This window comes from Diceros bicornis, chromosome 38 (assembly GCF_020826845.1).
Source record: "Diceros bicornis minor isolate mBicDic1 chromosome 38, mDicBic1.mat.cur, whole genome shotgun sequence".
In the NCBI taxonomy this organism is placed as follows: Eukaryota; Metazoa; Chordata; class Mammalia; order Perissodactyla; family Rhinocerotidae; genus Diceros; species Diceros bicornis.
The window spans coordinates 30,391,336-30,417,618 of record NC_080777.1 but is presented as its reverse complement, the minus strand read 5'-3'; the positions used below and the strand labels follow the sequence as shown (position 1 = coordinate 30,417,618).

The following is a 26,283-nucleotide window of genomic DNA, read 5'->3' as shown; positions in this document are numbered from 1 at the left end:
GTATGTGTTTATCCTGAATGTGTCTCTGGGAGCAGACTGACCAGAGAGCTATGCAATAAGAATGTTAAAATATTTGGAATTGTTGTCTTTTATTTTGCCAAGTTGCCAACGTCACTAGGGACACTGAATGTTTGACATAGGTGCAAGATAGCTGTTAGAGACAGTTCAGTTACCACCAGGCTTTCAGGGACTCCAGGTTTCCAGAAGTCCTGTCACAATGTGGGAATATAGTAATGTGCCTTTGTTGGTTTTTTTGCAGCATTCACGTTTTGTGATTTACATAGCTGGTCAGAACTACTGGGGTACAACTTTCATTTGTGCAACAAATAATTATTGCACACCTACTGTGTGGTGAGTATTGTGCTAGTGTTTTAGTATATAATGATGAGGAATCAGACATGGGATTAACCAAATAGACACATACGTTTAAATAGGGACTTTTACCATCCCTTTCTGTCCCTAGCTTCATTTCATGGCAAGTACTACTCTGAACAACGGGGTGCCAAACTTGAATCCCCTACTCATGATTATAATACACTTGGACTTTATTATTCTTTAGATGCCAGAGAAAACAGATTTGAGCAGAAATCAGTTGAAGTGGAAAAGAGGTTGCCCCTGCTGAGGGAAAGACTTTGAGGAATGTAGACATTAGGACTGCCCATGAAGAGAAATAAAGACTCTAAAGTGCTGTCCGCAGCCCAGCGTAGCAGTTCTATCCCAGGGCAGTGATTTTTCTACCTGGGCTAAGCACCATGCGTGGAAAATGCATCTCTGAATCGGCAGTTTCCGTTCATCCACCTACGAAGTACCCTGTATCACTCAGTAGCAGCCTGCCATAGGATATGTGTGGTATTGGACTTGTGGCAAAGAAGACAAGAAGTTTGAATTTATACAATTTATTAATGACAGTTGATGGCATAAACCAAAAATATAAGTTTCCTTTGTATTCCCTACTTCATAAATTTCCAACTGCTACAGAATTCCTGAACCTACTTGTCAAGATGAGTTACCATTCTCTTGAAAGCCCAGGAGTTAATTTTATTTCAGGCTTGTCTCCCTACGTGTATTGAAGTCAGATTTGGGGTTCCTAGGTGCCATTAGTATATCACCTGGGATGCTTTTCATTGTGAGTGAGCTCCAGCTTAGACTGGCGATAAGAACGAGGGAGGTTCTTTGCCTTCCACCTACTAAAGGGGAAGCCTAGGGGTCGGGGGAGCATCTGGATGGTGGATTCAGGATTTCGGTCTCTCCATCTGCCCCCAGGGTGACAACTTTCCTTTGGGCTGTTTTCTCAGGCTTATTCCCCTCTGAGAATGACCACCAGCAGCAGTCAGGGTCATGTACTTTCTTACATCCAGCAGGCCAGGGAACAAAGCTTCCTGTGACTGGACCACCCTGAAAGCAATTGCTGTGGCCAAGGAAGTGCCTTGTGCTGACTGGTCAGGGTGGAGCCCAGCTGTGGACCGAGAGATGGATTTGGGGAATGGTTGGAGGAAAGGAGCACCTCCTATGGGACAGACCGCACACGACTAGTCTACTGCCAAGTCTGGTCAGCTCCACGAGCTGCTTCTCACCACCTCCCCTCTAACACGAGTCCATCCTCTCTCGTGTACGCTAGTCACAGCCATTGTCTTGTCTCCTTGCCTCCAGCCTGACCCTCTACAGTCCTCACAGCAGCAAGAATAATCTTGTGATGATGTAAAAGCCACATTTTTTTTAAAACCCTCCAAGTGGTGTTCTTTTTGCAATTAGAGAAAAAAAAATCCAGTCTTCCCTGGTCCACAAGCCCCTGACATAGCCGACATAGCCCCTGCTCGCTTTCTCCCTCTGCGCATCCTCTACCCCTCATATACCGCACTCCAGCCACGCCGGCTACCTCCAATCTCTTGAACACACCTGGCTTATTCCTGCTCCAGGGCTCTCACGTATGCTGTCCCCTCTGCCTTCTACGTTGTCCCTGAGGGTCTCAGCTCAAAGGAGCCGCCCCAGAAAGTCCTATCTATCCCTTCTAAAGGAGTGCCTTGAGCCACCCAGAGCCCAATACTCTGACTGGTTTTATTCACAGCACCTGTCCCTATCTGAAAACGTGTCCATTCATTGTGTGCATGTTGTCTGACTCCAGGTGCTGGAGATATAGTGGCTCCAAGGGACTCCTCTCTAATTGCGAGAAATACCAGAGCTTAAAGTTGTTAGAAGTCATCCATCCATCTCTGACATAACAAGTACAGAGGACGGGCTGGAGAAGAGAAGTGAAAATGAGAAAGAAAAGCCCAGGTCTCTGCTCCTAGCCCGAGGAAGGATGGGAAAGGGCTAAAGGCATGGATGCTGGGGTCAGGAGAGGTGTTCCAGCCCGGCAGCGCAGCACACCAACTTCAGCGCGCTCCTCAGTCTCTACGCTCCAGTTTCTCCTGTAGGATGGGATAAGATGGTGCCTCACTGAGGAGATGGTGGTGAGCACTGAGGTCACGGCGGAAAGCGCCCAGAGCGGGCCTGGCACAGTGCTGACGTGTACTGGGTGGTTAGCAGGGGCCTGGAGGGGGACGAGGCGGCAGTCCAGCCACAGGTGGGCCCAAAGAGCTGCTCCGCCCCTGCCTCCTCGCGGCTCTGTTCCGACGACAAGAAAGTGGAGCAAAGTTCCTCAGCTCCAGACCCCTAATTAACAGGAGAGGTGACCTCTGTGACTGATCCTGTAAGCACTGCAGATTCCAAGCTCCTTCTCCTGCGGCCCCGACCCCTCCCACCGCTCCCCAAAGCTGTCTAAATAGGAACAGACTTTACCACCCACCTTGTGGACAGTCTCTAAGCTGTGGCTGGGGACCAGCTATTTATCCTTCGGCTGCTGCGGGAATTCAACACACAAAAATAAAGCTCCTTTCCAGCCAAGTGTGTATTTTTCCATCAGCGTGTGGCCCCCCTGCCCAAGTTGTCTTGTTTAGGTTGGGGCAGCCCGAGGGAGGGAGGACAGGCAGGGGTGTGGGGCTGTGGTTTCAGAACCGGCTCCCCAGGATGGATGGCTGCGGGGCAGCTGGAGACCTGCACAGGGCTGCCAGGGAAGCGGGAGAGGCTGGGATGAGGGACACACGTGTGCCCACAAACAACACGTTCTGCTTTTTCCTTCCTTCTTGCAAGTGGCCCCTGGCTCCTGCCAGTGCCATGGCCCCCAGAGAGTGCCCAGCCCACTCTCCAGCTCTCCGTTTCTACCAGGGATGACAGGTCATCAGTGTCTCTCCCATCCCGGCCTCCTCCCACCCCTGCTCCAGGGCCTCTCCCTTCACGTGCTTGCCTTTCCCCCTGACCCCACCTCCCACGAAACCACGTCCCCTTCCTGCCACTGCCTGCACCCTTCAACCAGGACCCTGCAACTCTGTGCTTCAAAAAAAAAAACCTGCTGAGGGATCTTTCCCCCAAGCCTCCGACCAGAGGCAACTCCCTGTGGGGGTGAGCTTTTAGTCTCTGGGTTCTCTCCAGATCCAGGAGTTGTGTTGAGGAACTGCCTGAACAGGGTCAGGTGGTGTAGTGGTCCCTTCTGGGGAATGTCCAGCTTTCCCTCTACCGATGGCTCACCACTGACCTCTGAGTGTGACGAGGAGGATCCTCTCTCATGGCCCCAGGTCCCCAGTGCGGTCACCTCCCCTGTGAACCCACAGCCTTCTTGCCAGGCTTCATGCCTGGCTTTTCAGCCCCTCTCAGGAGTCGTTCCTCTGGGCCCCCTTCCGTTCCTTCTCAAGAGTTCTCAAGGCTGAGCAGAGAGACGACTCAGAGTCCCCAGTCAGCCCACTCATCTTTTGGATTGCATGAGTAATAAAAATAGCAGCTAACATTTCTCAAGTACTTACTATGTGCTGGGCACAAAGCTAAGCTTTTTATATGTTAAAATCGCTGTCAATCTTTTTAATAACCTTCAGAGTTTATTACTATCCCCATTTTACTGATGATAAAACAGACTCAGAGAGGTTAAGTAAAACCTAAGGACAGTGGCTGTTATGGTAGAGCTGGGACCAAAACCCAGGCCTGTATGACTCCAGAATCACGTGACAACCGCACAGATGCTGTTCCAGTATTTATACATGTGTCTCCTCAGCTCCCCCCAGAGTAGCTGTGGGATAACGACAGTTCCTCCCGTCAGTTTCCTCCTCTAGAAAATGAGGAGGGGGCTTAGACACTCTCCAAGGCATCTCCCAGTGCTGGCACGCGGCAGTTCTGTGATTCTGAAACTACCTGCAGGACCCAGGGGAAGGCTGAGCCTGGATCTCAGGTTCAGTGAAGACGGAATGAGGCTGCTCTCAGGTACCTTCTCACCATCCCTTTCCATCCCCCACCCCCCCACACACACACACACACCCAGCATTCTCTTGCCCCAGGTTACCCCTAGGAGCCTCCCACCCGGGCCCACAACCACCCCCCAGCCTATCCATCAAAATTCCCATCCAACAGCTGCCCTCTTCCACCCCAACAGTTAATAAGAGGTCAGTGGGTCTCCTGGGCCAGGGGCGGGTGTGCGTGTGCAGAGAAGGGTTGTTCAAGAAGCCTGTCTGCAGGTGACAGAACTCTAACAAGCTCACTTGAGCAAACAAAAATCACTCATTCACAAACTGAGAAATCCAAATGTACTCAGGATGTCATCAGAAGGACTTGAGATAGGAGCCCATCCTTGGGGAGGAGAACAAGCTGAGAAGCCTGGGTCACAGCCCACCTCCGGAAACTGGCGCGGAGACAGCCCCAGCTGAACCGCGTGCAGCCCAGAGCAGTGGGTGTGAAGGAAAGTCAGTCGATGTTACCGGTGGAAGGGAAGAGGTTCCTGGGCAGCCTAAACCACAGACGTCCCAGACAAAGGGCCTGACATGGAGGAAGGAGGAGCTGTAACAGTGGAATTTCAACCACTGTGGGCACCTGCCGGGAGAGGAGGTGTTAGGAGAGAAGAGGGTCAGGGGACTTGATGGCTCTTCAGATCTCACCAGAGAAATGTCTGCCCACTCTACTTTCTTACAAAGAGAAAAGACATGCCCAGGGACATGACAGAGACCTGGTGAACTGAGTGTCAGAAGGGTAGTTCTCAGGGACATAAACAGATATAGACAAGAAGTTATCTGCTCCTCCAGGTTATTCACATCTCCTGGCCTGATGGCCCCTTTAGGTTGGGAAACAGAATCTTTATGGATGTACTTAGATATGTCAATTTCTTAATTCTTTTTTTCAACAGAAATTAATTGAGCACCTTCTTTGTGCAAGGCCCTGTGAAAAGGACCGAGGATACGACAGTGAATGAGACAACATGGTCCCACTCTTGTGGACCTGTCCTGCCATGCCTACTGTCTATTCTGAGAGAAGTAGCCCACAGCCCTTGCTCAAGGGGCAGCCTGGGGCAGCCATATTTTGTGCAATATGACCCCACACAAAAACGACCATCCATACACTACAAGTTAGCGGACCAGTACAGGTACCTGGCCCAACAGTGGTCAACTCATCAGTTGACCACTGACCTATGATTGGTCCTAGCTTGGCTGGTCAGACTCCCACTCAGTCTCTCAGGACAGTATCCTGGGAAATACCAAAAGAAAACAGGGCAATTACCCAGGAACTGAGGGAGAAGGGACTCTAGCAGGACCAGGTAGAGCGGGGTCGTGGCCAGTCCAGGTGAGCAGAAGTTATGAATAGAGGATGAAAGAAGGAGCAGGGAAGTAAAGACAAGGTATAGTCACCTAGACTGTTCTTTTCCCGTCTTCCTGCACTCAGGCTCCTGGCACGGACTTTGCGGCCCCTGAACCAGTGCAGGCCCGGTGGGTGGACGCAGGGCTCACCGGCTTCACGTGGACCCCGACCTTCTGCTTCTGCAGGACCTGCTCTGCCCGCAGCACCTGGTCCCCCGACCCTGGGGCAGCCAACGTGCCAGCAGGGGAGGACCACGTCCCCACGGTCGCCTAGCTAGCCCGCTGGCCACGAAGCCCACACCTGGGGACGGGGCCTCAGGGCAGGGCCTCTGGGGTCCACCTGGCAGGTCCACGGACACGCCCGCCGTGTCCCCTCCCGCCCGTCCATCCCCCGGCCCCACGGACACGGCTGCCCCCACAGGCTTCGTTGTCGTCCCGCCCACCTGCGCCCATGCCTCTCCACCGCTTCGGGACCAAAACCCAGAACAATTCCTTTGACCACACAGTACTGCTTCTGGGAATCATCTTACAGGTGTACTAAAGGACAACTTTTCTAAAGGACGTACACCCAAGGTTACCTGTGGCAGTGCTGTTTGTAAGAGCAAAAATTAGCAACCCAAATGTCCAGGAGAAGGGGGTAAATGCAATTTATGATATATCTACATAATGGGATATAAGCTACTGCAAAAAAGTGAGAAAGCTTTCTGTACTGATAGGAAATATCTCTGAGCTATATTAGCAGGGGGAAAAGCAGAAGCAGAATTGTGGGATGCAGCTTTTGGGGTAGAAAGGAAAAATAAGAATATATATGCATTTTGTTTGTATGTGCATGAAGAAACTCTGGGAGGATGTATAAGAAACTAGTAACAGTGGTAACCAGTGCGGGCTTGGGAAGTGGGCAGGCAGGAACTGAGGAGAGGGAGACTGCTGAAAACATATATGTTATTTGAACCATGTGAGTGTATTACTTATTCAAAAATAGATTTGTAAAAAGCTTCTCAAATAAAAGGGAGTGAGCACGGGCTGTGGTTGAGAAGCAGACAGGCCAACAGCGAGCAGCTGGGCCTGCTGACGGTGTGCTCCAGACTCCTCGGCCAGGTCCCAGAGCGGCCTCACATCAGTCTCAGACACGAGGCCCAGCCCCAGTGCTCTCTCTGGTCTTGTACTTGCTGAGATCCTGCCTCCCTCATTGCTCCACACATATCCTCTGAAGGAACATCCACTCACTTGTGTCTCTCTGTCACCCCAACAGTCTAGCAGGAACAGCTGAATGGCCTTTCCTGCAGCTGGGCCAGAGGGATGGCGGGTTTCGTAATTCTGTTTTCAATGAGAGTGGAGGACAGGTGCTCCTGAAGGCACCATTTGTTCTCGCAGAAGGGAGTCAGGCACCAGGGCAGCAAGGCCCTGATACGATTCTGGGGCCCATGATCACAAGCTTTTGTTGAACCCAGTCAATTTCTCTGACCTTGAGAAGGGGCCCCCCTGGTTGTCTTGGGGACATCATCCCATTCTGAAGTGAGGCCTGGAGAAGAAGATTCCCAAGGCAGAGAGTGGGCAAGGAAGGTCATCCAAGGAGAGGAAAGCAGGCTGATTGGGGTTCACAGAGTCAGGAAACCCTCGGAAGAGGCTTGGTCTGAGACAGTGCTCAGGGTCTGCGTAACAGGAAGCCCAACTTGTTCGCTGCCTTCTTTAGATTATTCTATCTCTAACCCAGTGCCAGGCAGACAAAGGGCACTTTCATGTGGGTGAGTGGACTTGATTCTGAACCCGCTAGACCTCAACTCTGAGCTTCCTTTGCTGTGCCCCAGACCTCAGAGGACAGGTGGAGGAAGAGCCCTGACGCCCGGGTCACTCCTCTCTCAAGCAGCCCTCTCTGGCCGCACCCCATGGCGCCACCAGAGGCGGCAGAAAGGAGCTGAGGGACACCAGTGATGCTTCACTCGTGCTTTGTTACACAGAAGAATCCAAATATTTACATCTTGACACTTCTTACACTTCACGCAGCTGTTGAGGGCATGGGACTGGGACCCAGAAGTGACGCAGGGGCTGGTGGGTGGGAGAACTGGCTACCCCAGAGCAGAGGTAGAGGAGATGGCGCCAGAAGCATCAAGGGTTCTGGCTACCTGCCATCGCCCTCACTCACTCAGGCCAACTCACCATTGTCAGCCCTTCCACTTTCCCCTCCCTCAGTCCTTAAACCTTTCACTCTTCCTGAGAAAGGAAAGTTGGTAAGGAGGTCAGGAAGCTGGAGGTGGGGAGAGGAAGGCAAGGAGAAGCCCCAGCTAGAGGCTCTGTTAATCCATAGTCTCAAATCTCAGCACCGAATGCAGGGTTTTCCTCTTGGTGTGGACGGAGGTGCTGGAGAACCCATGCTCTCTCTGGATAGGAAGTTCTCTCCCCGTGTCAGTCTGAAAGGAGGTTGTGGTTGGCACTGTTTGCCGAGGAACCACACACAGAGGCCAGGGCAACACATGCCACGTCAGCATTTCCTAGCACCTCCACCGCCGCAGCCCCCAGACAGATTCCTCCCCATGAACAACATTTGGAGGATTTTGTTCACCAAACAGAATGCATTTACATGCATTGAATTATCTGGCTTTTGATTTTGTGTTTAATCAAAAATGTACACAATCTTGAGGATCTTCTACTGATCCTAATGGAGATAACCAGAGGAGTTATAAAGACTTGCTAGAAAGTCAGTCAAACACAAAGAAACTTTACTTCACCGTCTTATTTTGGGTAAATGTACATCTACTAGGCTTTTTGAATAATGAAAATAGTTCATGGCAAACACCTCCACCCCCTTCCTGCACACCTCTCCTCTGACCAGAGGTCCAGCCGTGGCAGATGCCCAGACCTTTAGGAACAGATGATAGGATGCCAGTGGTGCCACCCTAGAGATTCAGCCAAAAAGCACTGGTTCCCTTTTCACGGACCAGGCCGCCTGTTGGGAACAGTGCCTCTACCTCCTAAACCTCCAGCACATGGCCGCTCCACTCCATAGACCACTCAGAACTGGCTCCCTGACTCCAAGGGGGACAGTGGTCACACAGGGAGGGGACAGCTGTGAGGAAGGGCCTGGGTTGTTTCCTAGAAGTCAAGGCTCCCAAAAATCACACCAACTTCGTCATCCCGGGAGCATTTCAGAGAGCTCCTTTCCCACATCAGACTCAGCAATTCTCAGTTCCCAAAGTAGAACAGACGCCTTCCATTGAAGGCTCTGGATCAGCCCCGGGAAATAGGCAGACCAGGAGTTGTCAGACAACCTACTGAGAAATGAATCCCCCACCATTTAGTGAGCGCTTACTCTGAGGCTGACCCTGTGCCAGGAACCTAGGTTCTTCTGTGATTACAAGGTCGGCACACTCAGCTTCAGAGCCTATAAGAGTCCAGACGATTCAGCTGGTCAAACGAGATTTAGAAATGTGCCAAGTTCCACTCATGGTCTCTGCCTCATGCCTCCACCCCAGACTGGGCAGCCTGTTGACTCACATCAGAATTTCCACGAGGCACTGGGGCAGCAGGGAGACAGAAGAGAAGCTGAGCCGCAAGCTGAGAAACCAGAAGGACTTTCTCAGGGTTGTTTTAATAGTGGAGCCTGTAGGGTAGGGCCTGGCTGAGGACCACGACAGGATTCAGGAGGAGGACAGTTCCCTTTGGGCTTGGATTCCAGACTCCTGTCCTGGTGTGATTGATGGTGGGGTGCCCTGGAATAAGTCTCACCCTTTTCTGAGTCTTGGGTTCTCTTTTGATGTCTGCAGGAATGCCCCAACTCTCACCTGCTCCTCCTGAGGTTGAATGTATGTGTGTTAGTGTTGGGGCAATGTGCTCAGGAAACACACAGAGGCACTGGGTAAACTATCAGGAGAGGCAGAAGGGTTGTGGCCTATTGGAGGCACCCAGGAATCCTAGATTCCTACAGCGCTTCCCACAACACAAATATCCCTCCAGTTTGCTGGCTAAGGGCTCCCGTCCCACAGAGAAGGCAGGACCTGGGACATGAAGAGAGGACCAGGCTTGCGGCAGGAGGTGGCAAGGGGCATATGATGAGAACCACAGGAAGGTGGGGAAGCCAGACAGCCCCAGACTTCCCTCTGTGTACCCTGCCAGGCCCTAGGAACCCTCCCTCCTGCTGAGGGCAGAAGTTTCATTGGTGGTTGGGCCTGGGGAGGTGGGAGCACACGAGGATCCCTTTCTCCCTGCCCCAGTGCAGGCCGAGGCTGGAGCCACAAGAGTAGGACAAGAGGAATGGGAAAATAGTGTGGAGAGTCTCTTCTGGTTGATGGGATCATCAACTTTACCCCAGGTCGAGCTCCTGGGATGGGGGCTTTCAAGGATTGGTGGCATCTTGTGATGTCACTGGGTAGCACTAGGTGGTACAGAGATAAGCCCCCTGGCAGAGAGCAGTGCCAAATTCTGTGAGACGTTAATAGATATTCCATGAAAACCAAACAAGCAAACAAAAACCTGTTGTGAAATAATTTGAGGAACTGAGTTAAAGTTCAACAGATTCACTGCCACAGGAATTCTCAGAGCCTTTATTACACTAATGTGCTGCGAATCTCTAAGAAAGGGACATAATGGGTAATATCTTCCAAAACCTGTTTTCACAGGTAGTCTTTTTGCATGACACATCTCAAGATTAACGGGACGCAGAGCACATTTTCTATCCTGTCCATGAGTCACGGAGAAGAGGCCCAAATGCCTTTGTCAGTCCACTTCTAGGCCTTTCCTTGGGAGGTCCCCCTGCCCATTGTACCCTGCTCCTGGACCTGCTCAGCCCCTCCCCAGTCCCTGTCTTTGCTTCCCTCATGTCCCTTAAGTAGACACATTTCTAGATCTCTGGTCCACAGCTTCAGACCTGACAGGGAAGAGGCCCAGAGGAAGGCCAAGGGGAAGCCAGGCCAAGAAGCACACGTTAGTGATGGCCAGGGGAGAGAAGGGACCAATGGAGCCAGGGACTGGGCCATCCTGTGTGGGTCACACTGTTGAGTTTTGGTTGTGTTTATTTTACAAGCAGCCATCGTTCGTGGTGGGGGAGGAGAGGGAAGGGAAGAGATGGGAAGAGAAGAATGGGGAGCGACATTTATAAGTGAGAGGCAAAGGCCGAGCCAGAGGGCTGGAAGGTCCTCCGCATCGACAAGCCCTCGCCTGCTGACTTGGCTCCCTCTGCCCTCAGCAGCAGTTCTCCATCCAGGGAGGGTTGCGGGTTCCCAAATTGGGCTCCCTCTGGCTCTACAAAATGGCTGCCTTCCAGCCTGGGGCCTCCTGGCTGCTGACAGGAGATGAGAGTCACTGAGGGGAAGCCATAGGTCTCCAGCCCAGGGGCCCGCCCAGCCTCAGAAGCTTCCAGAATGAGATCCACATCAGAGAAGGCCACCAGGGCCTGGGTGGAATCGCAGGAGCTCTTCTCCAGCTCATTGGCAGCAGCGTAGGCTAGGGGCCCAGGGGCCCGTGTGCAGGGCCAGAGCCGCCGCAGGTCCTCCCGGAAGTGGGGGTTGAAGAGCAGGTAGAGCAGTGGGTTGAGGCAGGCAGGCAGGGGCATCACCACGAGCAGGACAGACTTGATGGCCTCCGGGGTGACAGGGAAGAGGCCCAGCATGGAGGCGAAGCAGAGGAAGGCCACGGGACAGTAGAGGAGCCCATCTGCGAAGATGAGCCAGGCCACGTGCCTCACCATGGCGCAGTCACACACGGCCTCAAAGTCACCACGTGGCAGGTCACAGTAGAGTTTGATGTAGGCACCAGCCACTACCAAGAAGCAGAAGGAGTTCATCATCACCAGGGCCACGGTGAAGCCCAGGGCTGCTGGCTGGCCCTCGGGTGGGGCATAGGGCAGGCAGAGCGGAGAGGTCCCGTATTCTCCCACTGAGGCGAGGGGCAGGGCTGCGGCCAGCCCGGCCAGTGTCAGGCAGCCCAGGGCCCCTGCACGGACGCTGCCCATGGAGGGGGCCTTCCCATAGGCCTGGACGCAGGAGACGGAGACGCTGCACTGCACCGCAGCCAGAGTGAGCAGCAGCACAGAGGCCTCGGACCCGAGCACAGCCAGGAAGCCCGTGGCCCGGCAGCCCAGTCCAGTCTCCCAGCGGGCTCCGTACTCAGCGAACTGGCCAAAGGTCAAGGCGTCGACGGAGGCCAGGAGGCCACAGGAAATGCCAGTCAAGGTGTTGGCACCTGCCATTGCACCTACCACAAACTTGACCGGGGACAGGGGGACAGGCCCACCAGCAAACACACTCAACAGCACCAGCCCATTACAGAGCATGGAGAGCAGGACGATGGCCCACACGGCCAGACGGATGCCCCAGCTCTCAAAGAGGTGCTCGCAGGGCTTGAAGGGGCCTGTGGGAGAGAGGATCAGACATTATCCCTGGGCCAGAGCTGCTCGACACAGGGTCCTGGGTCCAAGGCCAGGGAGGCTGACACAGCCTCTCCCCTCAGAGAACTCCCATCTGAGGGAGGCTGACCTGGTCTCTGCCCTCAGAGGACTCCCACCTGAGGGAGGCTGACCTGGTCTCTGCCCTCAGAGGACTCCCACCTGAGGGAGGCTGACAAGGTCTCTGCCCTCAGAGGACTCCCACCTGAGGGAGGCTGACAAGGTCTCTGCCCTCAGAGGGCTGCAAGTCTGAGGGAAGCTTGTCTCTGAGAATTCCCATTTGGAGGTACTGGGGGGAACAATGGGGATATACACAGCTCTTTTTCCAAGGAGCTGCAAACAGGGTGATCACTAATCCCATACACATGGGAAATAGAAACTCATAATAAACATCCACACAGTACAAATAGTGCAGCGATACCTGGGCACTGAGGAAAGGTTAAGCAGTCTTTCAGAAGGAGCAGCATTTGGAAGGAAGGAAGGGACAGGCTGGCATAAAGGAGTGGAAAGGGCATCAGAACTGGGGACATGGCTGGGGTAGAGACACAGAGGTGTGAGGGGCCCCCCAAGAATAACTAGCCTGTGGGCTGAGGCTCTGCTTCTCCATCAGTGCCCAGTGACCCACTAGGACCCGCTGTGGGTGAGCCCTGACTGGGTGTGGTACCAGGCTGCTCTCCCTTGCTCTGAGAGAGGGGCAGAGACCACATTTAACACTCACGGAGCCAAGTAGTATTTGGGAGGCAAAGCATACCACGGAAGTAAAAAATAAGATGACCTCTGGGGTTTTCCAATCTGGTTCACTAGACGGGTGAGATCCTGGTGTTTGCATCTTTCTCCCCAGGTTATGTCCTTAAATCACTTTGTAACTTTGGACATATTGTTTCTTCATTTCCTTTGGCTTCAGACTCCTGTTCTGCAATGTATTGTTGGGTAGCTTGGGAATTTGAGAGGCTTTTGTGTGAGCTATTTTTTAAACATATTTTTTTCTGATTACCAAATAATAGATGGCAATTGTAGAAAATTAGAAAATATAACATGAAAAATTAAAACTTCTTATGATCCCACCTCTCAGACAGAACTCATCATTTTGATATGTTTTCTTCCAGGTTTTAAATACGTATTTACATACGGATTTTTTAAAGTAAATTGGGATTTTACTGTATGTAGTTTTTAATTCTCTTTTATTAAGGTAAAATTTTATTATTCACTTTCCCATAACCTAATATTCCTCAACAACACGTTTTCAGTGGCTGTGTAATTAATGCTCCACCATATGGATGCATTTATTTGTCCATTTGCATGAGCTATCTTAAAAGCAAGTTCAAGTTGGACTGTCTTTTGGAACTTCCTCTTTTACCTCATCACTGCTGATTCTTGGTTTTCAGAGGTGCGATTTCTGTGACAGTGCGAACGATGTGGGTTTCACTGTCAGAAAAACCACCACCTGCTTCCTCCCATGCGCTAGTACTCTTGCCATGGGCTGGCACTAGAGGGCGCGCTGCAGCCACCAAGCCCGCGTGCAGGTGCTGGGCAGCGGCAGTGCTGTTTCAGCCTTAGAGCGGGCAAGGGAGAAGCAGGGGCCTGAGCCAAAGAGGGATGGGAAACTGGAAGACAGAGGCAGGTGAAACAGAGAAGCCCACTGTCCATTCTGAACAGTCCCTGTCCAGGCCTAGGCACTGTGTTGTGCCTTCTGGGTGGCCTCTTAGCATTTTCTACCCAAGGGAAGGAACTTCTTCCCCCCAAACACCTTAGGTTGAATTGCACCAAGGAGAAAGCATTATCTCTCTTTCTGTAATTTACGGCAAGATGGATTTCAGCTAGACTCCATAGGAGGCTTCCTCAGCTGAAGGGTCAGACAGGATGATAAAGAGTTACCCAGATACTGTGCAGTTTTTACAGCCTGGAGAGTCTTAAGAAAGAGGACCCCAGCCTTGCAGGGATAGAGTAGAGAGAGATGGAGAAGGTGGCCTTTCAGAGCTCTAATCAGCTCCAGGATTCTGCAGGGCTCAGATCGAGGCAGTGCTCAGAAGCAGCCCCTGCTCCACCCCGAGCAATGGGGTCAAGACATTCTTCCCTGCCTCTCTCTTCAGTGAGAGACATTTTCTCCTGGATGTATAACCTCTAACTGGCCGATGTGTAAAGGTTGCTTGGACTCCCCTCACCCCCCGCCACTGCCGCTCCCCCAAGCAGCCGCCCCAGGGAAAGAACTCCAACTGCTTCCTCAGGAGTTGCCAGGAGAGTCTATCCTCCCCGGAAGGCTGGGTCCTAGGCAGAGAAAGTGCCTGAAACATGGCTGCAGATATGCCAGGCTGAACCAGCATGTCACTGAACAGTTGGGTCCCCAGTCCCCAGTCCCCAGTCCTGGCCCCTGACCCCAAGGAGCCCATCTCACCTGGAACGGGACTACACTGGACACTGGGCTGTGGCTTTGTGTCCATCTCCAGCTGGAGGTCATCCAGGTCCAGGTCATCTGAGAGGGGAGACCAGAATGTAGCTCGGGGCTCTGGTCTTGGTGTCAGTCAAGCTCCACCTTTCTCCAAATGCCACCCTTTAAGAAGCCATCCCCAACTCCCTCTGCTTGGCACAGGCCGTTCCAGCAGCCCTGCACACCTTGGGTGTAAATTTCTACCCTTGGGTGTAAACCCTCGGTCAGCTCCCTATTATCCACACGTGGATTATCTGCATTGTTGGTTCTTTACAGCAAATGTTTCACCCGAGCCTCCCTCTTCCTACAGCTCAGCACGCTCTCCTGTCCTCTCCAGGCAGCCTGAGTCCATGTGCGCTGCTTAGAATTAGGGTGGAGGCTGCCTTCATGACGGGAGCTAGGAATCTCACACTGGCCGGTCCACACTGTAACCCCACATCCTGTTGTGAACACTATGTGTTAAGGAGAACGTCGTCTTAAGACAGAGCGGGGAGCTGGAGTGTGTTTGGAGGAGGTGGACTAGGGAGAGTGAGTGAGCGGAAGCCATTTGTGTGAGAGACAGTCCAGCAAGTGGGGGTTGCAAGAGTCGGTGGGGATTCGATGGCTGCCTCGGGGAACTGAAGGCCTGTCAGGCATGAGATGCTGTGTTGTCTTGGAGGGAGAGCCAGTGTTAATGGATGGGTGTGGAAGAAAACAAATTATGATTCAAATGGAGAAGTTCTAGTTCTTACCAACACAAGTAAGTTCCCACAATTAGATTGTCCAACAGAGAGGTGGAACGAGGCCCATGTGTGCGGAGCGCCCTGCCTGCCGTATTGGGCATTGGGCACGCGTGGAGGAATTCAGTGGTGACTAAGACGTGGCCCTGCTCTTGAGGAGCTCTTGGAGACAAAGGAGAATCAGGTCATCACAACACAGTGCACTGCATCAGTTAATAGATTTATTAACAGCGAGGGCTGTGATTCCTCGAGCTCTTCCTGTGTGCCAGGCCCTGTGCCCAGTGAGTCCTCACCCTCATGGTCTCATCAACCTTCACAGCAGCCAAAATGGGCAGGTGCCCCTTTGCCATCATTTGACAGATGAGGAAAATGAGGCTCAGCCAGTTAAGGGGCTTGCCCCAGGTGTCACAGCCGGTGAGCGACAGGATGGAATTGAAACCCAGGGTTCTCTGACTAGAGCCCCGATGTTTGACCATCTCTCTTCTCAGATTTTTGGCAGGGGGAGATTGGGGGAGCTCTCTACAGATGCATGAGCTAGGCACAATTTATCACTGGAGATACTAGAGCAGAAAGTCCCCAGTGTGAGAAAGGGCACTTCTCTACTGAGTTAGAGGCTGGACAAGATAATCTTTAACAATCCTCCTGATTCTGAATCTGGGCTCTGTGATTCTGCTAGTCTGGACTCCGCTAGTCTCAGACAATAGAGTTAGAATGGTAAATCCATTGTTAAAGAAATTCTGTAACATGTTCGAATCAGATGGGATTTTTTTCGTATTCACTATTGCCATGTTTCTGAAACTAGGGCCTGCGACCTCCAGGGGAGTTATGAGAGAGAATTCTACGAGAATTTTGAAATGACAATCTAAAACATTTTATAGCTTATAAGGACAAAACCCTCTTCTGCAGCAATAATTCATCATTGATAGACTTTTTAAGAATAAGAATTTAGTTTCTCAAGTCAGACCAGGAACAGTGTCCAAGGCCCTCAGTGGTGAAGAGAATTGCTTCTTTTGAAAGGGGCGCCTGTACATCGTTGAGGTTGGAGAGACGACACCCCGTGGCTCCTCCTCTGTCCGTCGTTTGGTAATGGGGAGGTGATCGCTTGTCGCATTGGTCCCTGGCTCGCATGGTTTGTTTCTTGTGTGGACCCTTCCTCTCCACTTAAAGGGTGAGCACTTTCAGCTGGGAGTTTTCCCAGGAGGCAGGAAGGCCCTGTGGAGCTGCCCTAGCCCGGACGCCATCAGGGTGGGCAGGAGGCCGAGGCGTGCCCACAGAGTCCTGGCGTTTCCTTCCCTCTCTACCTTTCATTCCCTGCTCACCCTGCCCTCCAGAATGGAGCTCAGCAATTTTTTGAAATCAAAAGGCATGAATGAAACACAGGGGTGAAACCCGCGGACCTGGCTGAGGCTGGAAAGTCACAGCCAAGGTGTTAAGTAACCGCTCTTCAAACAGGGAGGAAATCGGATCTGGCTGCCGCAGCAGCTCCTGGCTTTCCTTCTCGAGGCTCATTAGCTCCCACAGGAAGTGAGGGGCCCTGCCCCAGCTCCCGTTACCGGCGTCAGGCGGCCCATGAGCCCGACGCCCTGTGGTTCTCCCAGACCTAAGCCTGGTGGAAAGTTTCACCTGGAGGAAGGGAAGTTTCCATGCCTCCTTCCAGCCCCTGAGGGAGTGTTCAACAGACATCTGGGAACAGTCCGATGGACAGCCGTCCACAGGCCCAGAGCAGCCTTGCTGTGGGCTCCTCCTCACTGGTCCTCACACCCTCCCAGGAGGGGGTTTCATGCACCAGGAGGGAGGCTCCCAGAGACCCCTGATTGCCAGCGCAACACTTGGCCTTCATAAGTCGTGTCCACAACCACACCCTCCTACATGCACACAGAAGGCGCCCGGTTCTCAGCAGTCACTACAGTGGTGGTTGGAGCGGACATACTTGGCCGTCTATGGAATCTTTTAATAGGATATATAAAGCCATGTGATACCGTGCTCATCTTACAGATACAGAAACCCAGGCTCGGGAAGGTTAAATCACTTGTCCCAGGCAACCCGACTGTGAATGGCATAGTCGGGTTTAGAACCCAGGCTGTCTATACCGTCATGAGATGTTTTTCTCACATGTTCAGATTGATTGTTCTGTTGAGCTCCTCCATTGATATGTTGTGGGGAGGGAGTGAGAGATTGACAAAGAAACCCAAAGCTCAGGGGCTCTTTTCTCTCCTCGTAATTCAGAATGTGTTCTGTACATGGGGTGGGGGGAGGGCAGCCCTTCTCTCTGCCCTTCATCTGGGACATCGCTTAGAGACCAGCCCTCAGAACCCACTTCCGCCTGCCTCCAACCTTTTCACCCCAGAAGCAAGCAATCTGGCCCAGGATGGCCGTGCTGTGACGGTCTTCTCAGCGAGGCGCTCTGGCACCTGGTGGCCTGTGACACCTGGTGGCCCTGTGACGCACCGGGGCCAACTGGAGGGGCAGGATGGCTCCCACGGCAATGAGCCTGACACTGTTCCTTTTGGCTCAAGGTCGTACAGTGAGGGGACTTTTTTCCTGGAAGGAGGTTTAATTTAATTGATTTAATTCAATCTTTCTTGGCTCAGGTTGATTAGAAGTAGATGTCTTTTCTGAGAATGCCCTCAAATTGAGGGCTCATGTGGCAAGGAGGCAGCCATGGAGATGAAACACATGAGCCATAAGAGTAGGGGTATTATGTGAGAGGCAGTGTGAACTGCAGAGGTCTGGGCAAATATTGAGGCATTACTGCTGTCATTGTCACCATCATTATTTCTCCCCAGCCACCTATGGCATGTGGCCTTGGAGAGACAAGGTGTGAGCAGAGGTGCAGAGGTGGTTTCCCTCTGCAGCTCTGTCAGGTCCCCTCTCAGGGTCCCCGAGCCTCCTGTCTAACTTCCTCCCACAGCCTCCCACCTGCCTTTCCCGGGGCTGCCGTCACTCACAGTGGTTCTCGGCTTGTCTGGCGAGGACACCCAGGGACCTCTTTGGAGAGTCCTCCTCTTCAAGGTGAGCATCCTCAGCCTCCCACAGCCCTGAGGCCTTCAAGAAGCTGGCACACCCTCCGTAGGCGCAGCACTGGTAAGCGTAGGGCACCTCTAGGATCCTGGGATGGGGGCAGGAGTGAGATGGCTGCCTTAGGCATGTTTAGGGTCCTGGCACTCAGCACCTGCCCTTCGACCCCAAAGCACCCTGACCCCTGTGCAGGCAGCTTCCTGGGCTTTCTTTGTAAGAGTCTTGCAACCTCTGAAGGGCTCCGAGCATGTTCTAGTCTTCTCCTCATCACCTTGAGAACCAAGATGGAGAGATGATCTTTCTGTCCACTGTTAGGGAGACCCCTCCGCAGGCTCAGAGTGGGAGCAGCTGACCCAGGTCAGCATCAGGTGCTCTGCTCCCCTCCCAGGCAGCAGCTCTTCTTTTATATTAAAGGAGGTGGGATTCTCCGAGGGATTCTACTCTTGCCCCAGCAAGACCCACACCCGTCCCCAACCCCACCCCTGGGCGCAGCAGAGCTGGAGTCGCGCCCTCTGAGGGTGGGGGCAGAGACCTGCAGGTATCTCGTTAGTCTGCAGCAGGTGAGGCTCTGGGCACACAGGCTGTGCTGCGCTGCTGCTGCTGCTTCAGGAGGGAGGCCTGGGTGTCATCAGCACCAGGGCCTGGCTGTGCGGCCTGCTCTCCGCTCCCCAGTGCCCTGGCTGCTGCCCACATTCCGGGGGCTCAGAAGCCACCCAGTGGGGACAGGCATCTGGGTGCAGAGAGCAGGGCAGGGAGCAAGGAGATCCTGGGGCCTTCTCTCCTCGTAGGAGGGCCTAGTGTCCCCTAGGGCTGGTGCTTGGGACGGGGGAAATGCTGCAAAGGAGTCGAGAGGGAAGGGGGCATGAGCCCTTCCCACTCAGTGTTGGTTACACCCTGAACCGCTGGGCTACCAGGCTGTTCTCGGGCAGAGGCCCTGTGGTTTTCTCCCTGTCCCTCCACGGCCTCTCCTGCTGCCCTGGGGCAATCCTCTCCAGGTGTGGGGAAAGCCAGGCCCTCACCTCAGCTTTGGGAAACTGTCTTTGGAGAAGGCCTGTGACAGAGCCAGGTTCCCTTTTAGCTTCAGGTGCATCAGGCCACCGAGTCCGGCCAGGGGCAGTGTGGTCAGCTGGTTGTCAGTCAGGTCCCTAGGACAGCGGATGGTCAGGGTTACTGGCAGTCAGTGGGGTTGCTGAGGGGCAGGGCTGTGCCAAGGTTGTGGCCAGTGTGCCTGGGATGGAAGCAAGAGGAGCAACGCAGAGGAAGGACCACCGCAGAGAGAAGGGGAGGGTGGTCGGGGTGCTGGAGGCACCATCCATAACTCAGTCGGTCAGTCATCAAACACTGGGTGCCCACTATGTACCAAGGACGTTCTAAGGCAATGCCAAGCCACCCCAAGTCAGGTAACAGGGCCATCCCCAGCTCCTGTGCAGGGCCCAAGCCCCATCCAGGAGCCCCTGTCTGCCCCGCAGGGCGTGTGCCCATCCAAGCTTGACCCCGTTCCCCTGCTTTTCTGATGATCCACGAGGCCCGAGCCGCCATCTGGCTTCACGCAGTGATTCAGTCATCCGTTCCGTGTTGCAGGGCCGGCTCTGTAGCCAGAGGTGAGGGTGTGTACGGTCCTCTACCAGAGACACGTTAGAGGAAGCCAGGGCTCCAAACCAAATACCACACCACAGACTGTGCGTCGTGGAAACAGCCTGGACGGCGAGGCAGGAAACCTGGTGCTGTCGCCGGCTCCCTGTGTGACCAGAGGACTCACAAAGCCGCCTGAGTGTCAATGTCCTCATCTCTCAAAGGGATGAAAACACAGGAGTAGAGAAAACAGTGAGAGTTTTGCGAGGCCCAGAGCCCAGAGAGCGGCAGACCAGAGAGGGCGGTGAGCGTCCAGGAGGCCCGCATTCTGGCCCTTTGCTGTGAGCGAGCCTCTCCCCTGGGCCTCGGAGGCCTCCCCTGTGAAGTGAGGTGTGGGGCTGGACCATCTCTGAGGCCAGGGCTGGTGCTAGCCCAGAAGGCGTCTTGGTGTTAATCAGAAAGGGCCCTGGCTGGGACGTACCATTAGGACATGCAGGCAGCTGGCAGTCAGCTCCCCCTTGGCTGGGAGCCCTTGTGCAGTGAACTATCTGTACCACAGTGTGTAGCAGCCCTGTCACAGGCCCCTTCCAGCCCCGACATAACGACCATGCAGCCAGCACTCTGTGCTCCCTGCTTACATCCTGTGTAACTTAGAGGACCTGTGACCCCTGCTGCCCGCAGAGCGGCATCCTCGTCGGTCACGCATTGCTTAACGACAGGGACACATTCTGAGACATGCACCATTAGGTGATTTCGTTGTGCAAACATCACAGAGTGTACTTACACACACCTAGATGCTATAGCCTATTACACACCCAGGCTCTATGGCACTAATCTTAGGCACCACTTTCGTATGTGCGGTCTGTTGTTGACTGAAACATCTGTGTGGGGCTCATGACTGCAGAGCAGTGCTCAGGCCGGGCCTGCTGAGTGCTCAGAGACCCTGGCTCCCACGTCCACCACCATCATCCGTGTTGTGAGGCAGTTCTGGGCCAGACAGCCTCCTTTCTGGTGCAGGTGGAGGCTGGGGTGGGGCCAGGGCACCGGGGAGGGCTGAGCCGCCCAAATGTCAGAGCCTCAGTAGATGACGTCCCAGAGTTGCCGGGCCCCATGGCCTGTTATACGGACTGTCAGGAGGACTGATTAGGCTGGAGCTTGTCTCCCCAGGGTGTGTGGTCACACATTCACACATGTCCCCGCTCTGCCCCTGCTAGCCAGCTCACAGTCCCGACTGGTCTCCAGTGTCCAGGAGGACAGACACATGGGCACTTACAGCTTGACCAGGGAGCGCAGGGTCACGAAGGCCTCGGGGTGGATGGACCGGATGGCGTTCCAGCTCAGGTCCCTATGGGCAGAGGGAGTGTGACAGGAGGGGACAGTGACAGTGGACAAAGGGCACAGTGAAGGACTCATTGTCCCTGTCCTGGGCTCTTCTTCATCTGCCCCCATCTGAACTGCCCCAGCAGCGGTACCCTCAGCCTTTTGGGGAAGGTGCCTGCTGCCTGGCTCCTGACCCAGCTGTGGCCCCAGAAAGAGGGATGTGGGGATCAGGGGACAGCTTGGCTTAGAGCCCCATGGTCCCTTGGGAACCAGCTGGAGAAGTGGCCTGAGAAACCATCTGGAAGGGGAGGCCCCCTCCTCCTGTGTGTGCTGAGGGCAGAGAGGCCGTGTGTCACTGACATGTGTGCTGTGGGTCTGAACTTGCTGGGAGAGGGGCACGGAGGGCCCACAGGGGCCCACCCTGGGTGCCGCAGGTACTCACAGGGCTCTCAGGGAGCTCAGCTGGCTGAAGGTGTCGGCTCCAACTTCCCAGATGCGGTTGTGTTGGAGGCCTCTGGGGCAGAGAGAGAGGCTGGATGAGCCAGTAGGCTCAGGCCCTGGCTCTGCTCCACACCCCCACACCCTGGGAGGAAGAAAGGAGAGCCCACCACTTCTCCTGGCATGGGAACAAAGGGCCCAGCCCGCAGAAGTCACCGGAATTAAAGGGAGCACAAGGGGATCCGCTTGCCTTGGGTGAGTGGGTCAGGAGACAAAGCCATGAAACCATCCCTGTGGCCCCAAAGGGAGTCAGTTTCCAGGGTTCCCGCCGGGTCTGGCTCCCAGCCCAGCCGACCTCGCTCCATGGGTCCTCCAGACTCTTATCCAGCAGCAGAGCACCACCCAGCCCGTGGACGGCCCCAGGGACTGGCCCAAGCTGGGAAGCAGAGCCCAGTGGGCTGGCTATCTGTATGGGAGATGGACCCTGGGCGTTGGCACTGTAGAAGGCTCTCCTTCCTTTGGCATCTGGACAAACAGGATAGACCCTCGCACCCCTACCCTGCTGTGACCCCAGAAGGCATTGGTCTGCCTGGGATCAGGGGACAGACACAGGAGGCCCTGCCAGCTCAAGAAAATGGAAGCTGCGTGGAAAGAGCTTAGAGAATCTTTTTTTTGTGTGTGTGTGAGGAAGATCATCCCTGTGCTAACATCTGCCAATCCTCCTTGTTTTTTGCTGAGGAAGACTGGCCCTGGGCTAGCCTCCATGCCATCTTCCTCCACTTTATATGGGATGCCACAGCATGGCTTGCCAAGCGGTGCGTCGGTGCACGCCCAGGACCCCAACCGGCGAACCCCGGGCCACTGCATTGGAGTGCACGCACTTAAGCACTTAACCGCTTGCGCCACCGGGCTGGCCCCGTTAGAAAATCTTTTAAGTGATGTTTTTTCCTTGTCAAATTTGAATTCCAGGTTTCTTCTGTGTGTGAGTGTGTGTGTGCATACACACGCACGTGTGTTTATGGGCTGGGGAGAATGAGGGCGTGTGCTCCGTAATGCAGGTCTCCTCCAGTCCTCTGATGCCCCCCTGGCCCAGCCTACCAGGCCCTGCTGTGGCCCTGTCCCTCTGCCATGACCCTGTCCCTCCACTGCCCTAATCACTACCATATTTCTGTGTAGCTGTTAACCCCTAAGGAGCCACCTTGAGACTCCTTTTGGGCGCCGGCTCCTGAGTCCATCATCTGTGAGTGCTGGGAAGCTCATCCAGACCTCTGCTGAGCCCCCAGCCCTAAGCTCTGGGTTCAACGAGCCCAGAGAAGGGAGAAAGGTCAGAGTGTGCTTGCTGACTCCCCCCACAGACCTGCACAGAGTCTGACTGGCACGCCTTCCCCTGTCCCCTACCCCAGACTCACATTTCCTCCAGCTTCTGACACCTATGCAGGCTGGGCAGCTCCTCAATTTGATTATGAGACAATTCCCTGGGGAAAGAGAAAGAGCAGGGCTGGGGTGCAGCTGGGGGCTGGGAGGACCCTGCAGGAACACAGCTGTGACATGCCTCACACCAGGGCACCCGCTTGCCCAATCAGACTTCCCATCACTCCCTCCCGTACTGAGTCCCACCCTCACCGCAGGGCCCGGATGGGGCTGAGCTGGTGCTTTTCCAGTAGGGCTGCCTCATCCCTATGAATGCCTGAGGGACCCTTGGAGGGTCCTGGAGGAAGGGGACAGGAGGTGAGGGGGTGTGGAGATGAGGAAAGAGGCAGAGTGGGGTGCAGGGGCCCTGAGACGCCAGCATTTCTGAGTACTCTGGTCAACGTCAACCTGAGTGAACGGCACCAGCAGTCACTGTGTATGAGCTGGAGGGAGATCAGAGCTGGCCTCAACTCCTTTATTAACAGACAAGGAACCTGAGGCACAGAGAGGAGACAGGCCTTGCCCAAGGACACACTGCCAGGCAATGTGGAGCCCAGGCCTCCGGATGCCCAGCCTAGTGCTGTTCCATGTGGGGTGTTGTCTCCCCATCTTGAGTGAGGGGATGGTCCGTGCAGAGGAGCCTCAGAGACCAGCTGGAGTCAGGAGAGAGAGGAAAAGTCCCCCAACCTCACAGGCCACTTGGATACCCCATGGCTCCAGAAGGGGCAAGTCACCTTGTGTAAGCAGAACAGTAACGCCTTGGCTCAGTGCCCACTGTGTGCCAGTGCCACGTGCTGGCCGCTCAACAGACGTTCCTCAGCCTCACAGATTTATCCTCATTCTGCTAAAGGATGCTAAAGCTCGAGACGCTGGAGAGTGAGTCCAAACTCACACAGCGGTAAGAGCCAGCCTGGGGGTCTAGTAGTTAAGATAGGGTGCTCTCACCCCACGGCTGGGGTTCATTTCCTGGTCAGGAAACCAACCCCTGTCTGTCGGTTGTCATACTGTGGTGGCTGTGTGTTGCTGTGATGTTGAAAGCTGTGCCACCAGGATTTCACATACCAGCAGGGTCGCCCATGGTGGGCAGGTTTCAGCAGAGCTTCCAGACTAAGACAGACTAGGAAGAAGGACCTGGCCACACACTTCTGAAAAAATTGGCCATGAAAATCCTATGAATAGCAGCAGAGCCTTGTCTGATATGGTGCTGGAAGGTGAGAGGATGGCACAAAAAGACCGGGCAGGGGTTCTCTCTGCTGGACACGGGGTCTCTAGGGCACCAGTGGAATCCATTCGATGGCACTAAAAGCAAAGTAGGTGGCAGAGCTGGGCCTCAAACCCAGGTCTGACCCCAGAGACAATGAACAAGAGAGGATGACCCAGGCCCTTGCAGGCAGGTCCTCAGCAGCAGCCCACGCTATCCCTTTCTCCAGGAAGAGAAGTGACCAAGTGGGACAGAGCAGGAGGGGCCTTTGCCAGTCCATGGGAGCGAGGGCACATGGCCAAGGCTGGAGAATGCTCGTGAGCCACTCACAGGACTCGGAGCCTGGGCAGCTGTTGGCACATCCCCGGTGGGAGCAGCTGGATGCCTGCGCGGGTCAGGGTCCTGCAGGGAGAATAGAGATAGCGCTGGCACCAGGCCTCCCATCTCCAGCTCTGGGCCTGATGCTGACATGGGAGAAGTGGCGGGAGGCACAGGGCAGGGGCGGGGCTGTGGAGAGAGAAAGCAACAGCCCTGGCACCTGAGCACAGAGCTCCCCTGGGACTGGAGGAGGCTGGGGAGCAGCAGACAGAGAGGGACATGGCCGAGGGGCTCTGCTGGACAGACGGTGTGTGCATGCCTAGCCCTGCTCGCCCACCATGTCCCCACCTATAGTCTCATAATGGTCTCCAGCAACACAGGGTCTGTAGGGCAAGGACTAGAATCTTCTCTGCTCTCCTTAGAGAGGAGCAATAGCCATGGGCAGGCAGTCAATAGAAAAACGCCCCCAGTGGAGCCATGGGAACCAAGCACAGAGTTTGTTCCCTGTACCTTGGGGAGGGAGGGGATGGGAAAGAGGGAAGGCCCAGGGGCTGGGGTTGGGAGGGCTGTGGGGCAGGTTGGAGAGTGAGCTTGGCTTAGGGACAGGGTGCCCAGGAAAGACCCAAGGCTATCCTTGGGGAACTATTACTTCCCTCATGGAAAATTTTCCCAATGCCAGGGAATCTGGGGGAGAGAAGAGAGGCACAGAGGGGCATGCCCATCCCAGCCATAAGCGAGCCGCGTGACACGGGACAGGACAGCTGACTCCCTGCTGTCACTTGGGGTGTCTGCCTGATGATTCCCCTCATTCTCTGGAGTGCACTGAGGGTCTGCTCTGCTCTGACACCTGCTCCCCCTCTATAGGCTATTATAACAGGAATATGAGAAAGTCCTTGCTGGGATGAAACTTCAGGAAGGCCAAGGAGATGGGTTTCACAGCCCTCCTCCCCATCATGGGTCCTCGGCGCACCCAGGGCCCGGGGTCAGGAACCCTGACATGGGAGCAGAGTGAATGGGGGAAGGCCAGCCCCTCACCCTGACCACGCACCCAGCCTTGTGGCAGCAGTGTCACATCAGGAGATGGCCACGGCCTGGGGCTGAGCCAAGGGACCTCTGGGCCAGGCTGGAGCCAGCAGCAGAAGCAGGCCAGATGAGGGGCAGGCAAAGAACTTGGACAGCCTTAGAGAGAATTGCTCCTGGGGGCGAAGCTGGGGCCAGAGGAGGGGGAGGCGAGAGTAGCCACTCACAGGGTCTCCAGGCTGGTGGTGCCTTTGAGGTCGGGGAACTCCGGGATGGCTGCGGCACCGTTCAGGGATCTGGAAACAGAAGCCACAAGCTCTGAAGGGTAAGGATGGAGCATCTCACCATCCAGCTCCAGTCCTCAGAGCCTCCCCTCGGATCTCCCCCTTCTGGGGAAACGTCATCCTCCCCCAGCCTCCCTCCAATCACCTCAGCTCTCAGGCCCTGCTGGAGGCTGCACTGGGCTCAGCAGGGTCCAAGCTGCCCTTTTCCTACCTGGCTCAGCCCACCCTCCCCAACAGAGCCAACAGCCTTGCGCTCAGGCCCCGCCGAGCAAACGGCAGAGGAAGGAACGTGGGGCTGGGCTCAGTTTAAGGCAACAGCTTGGGGGTTTCTGAAAAAGTCCTTGGTGCTCGGGTTTCTTATTAGAGCTGACGCAGTGTCCCCCTAAATTTTCACCTCAGGGCTTTAGTAGAACCTCTCGTTGGTCCTCTTATGCTGCTCAGACTGAGGGCTCCCCCTCCCCACCATCCCCATCTCGGTGAGGACATGGACCACATGGGGCCTGCGCACAACAGGAGCGCAAGGAAACGGGTGTT

General features: G+C 54.7%; 1 protein-coding gene across 1 annotated transcript in view; it reads right to left on the bottom strand.

The window, feature by feature from the left end:
• Nucleotides 1-10,652: 10,652 nt before the first annotated feature.
• Nucleotides 10,653-26,283, bottom strand: part of LGR6 (leucine rich repeat containing G protein-coupled receptor 6) — a 113,144-nt gene continuing 97,513 nt past the window's right edge. Inside the window, exons 10-18 of the mRNA XM_058533816.1 lie at nt 25,693-25,761; nt 24,458-24,529; nt 22,926-22,991; nt 21,521-21,592; nt 21,032-21,103; nt 19,206-19,331; nt 18,117-18,277; nt 14,417-14,494; nt 10,653-11,990 (exon numbers count right to left, since the gene is read on the bottom strand). Coding sequence (XP_058389799.1) covers nt 10,735-11,990; nt 14,417-14,494; nt 18,117-18,277; nt 19,206-19,331; nt 21,032-21,103; nt 21,521-21,592; nt 22,926-22,991; nt 24,458-24,529; nt 25,693-25,761 — 1,972 coding nt within the window. The 3' untranslated portion in view covers nt 10,653-10,734. The remainder of the gene's footprint in view (nt 11,991-14,416; nt 14,495-18,116; nt 18,278-19,205; nt 19,332-21,031; nt 21,104-21,520; nt 21,593-22,925; nt 22,992-24,457; nt 24,530-25,692; nt 25,762-26,283) is intronic.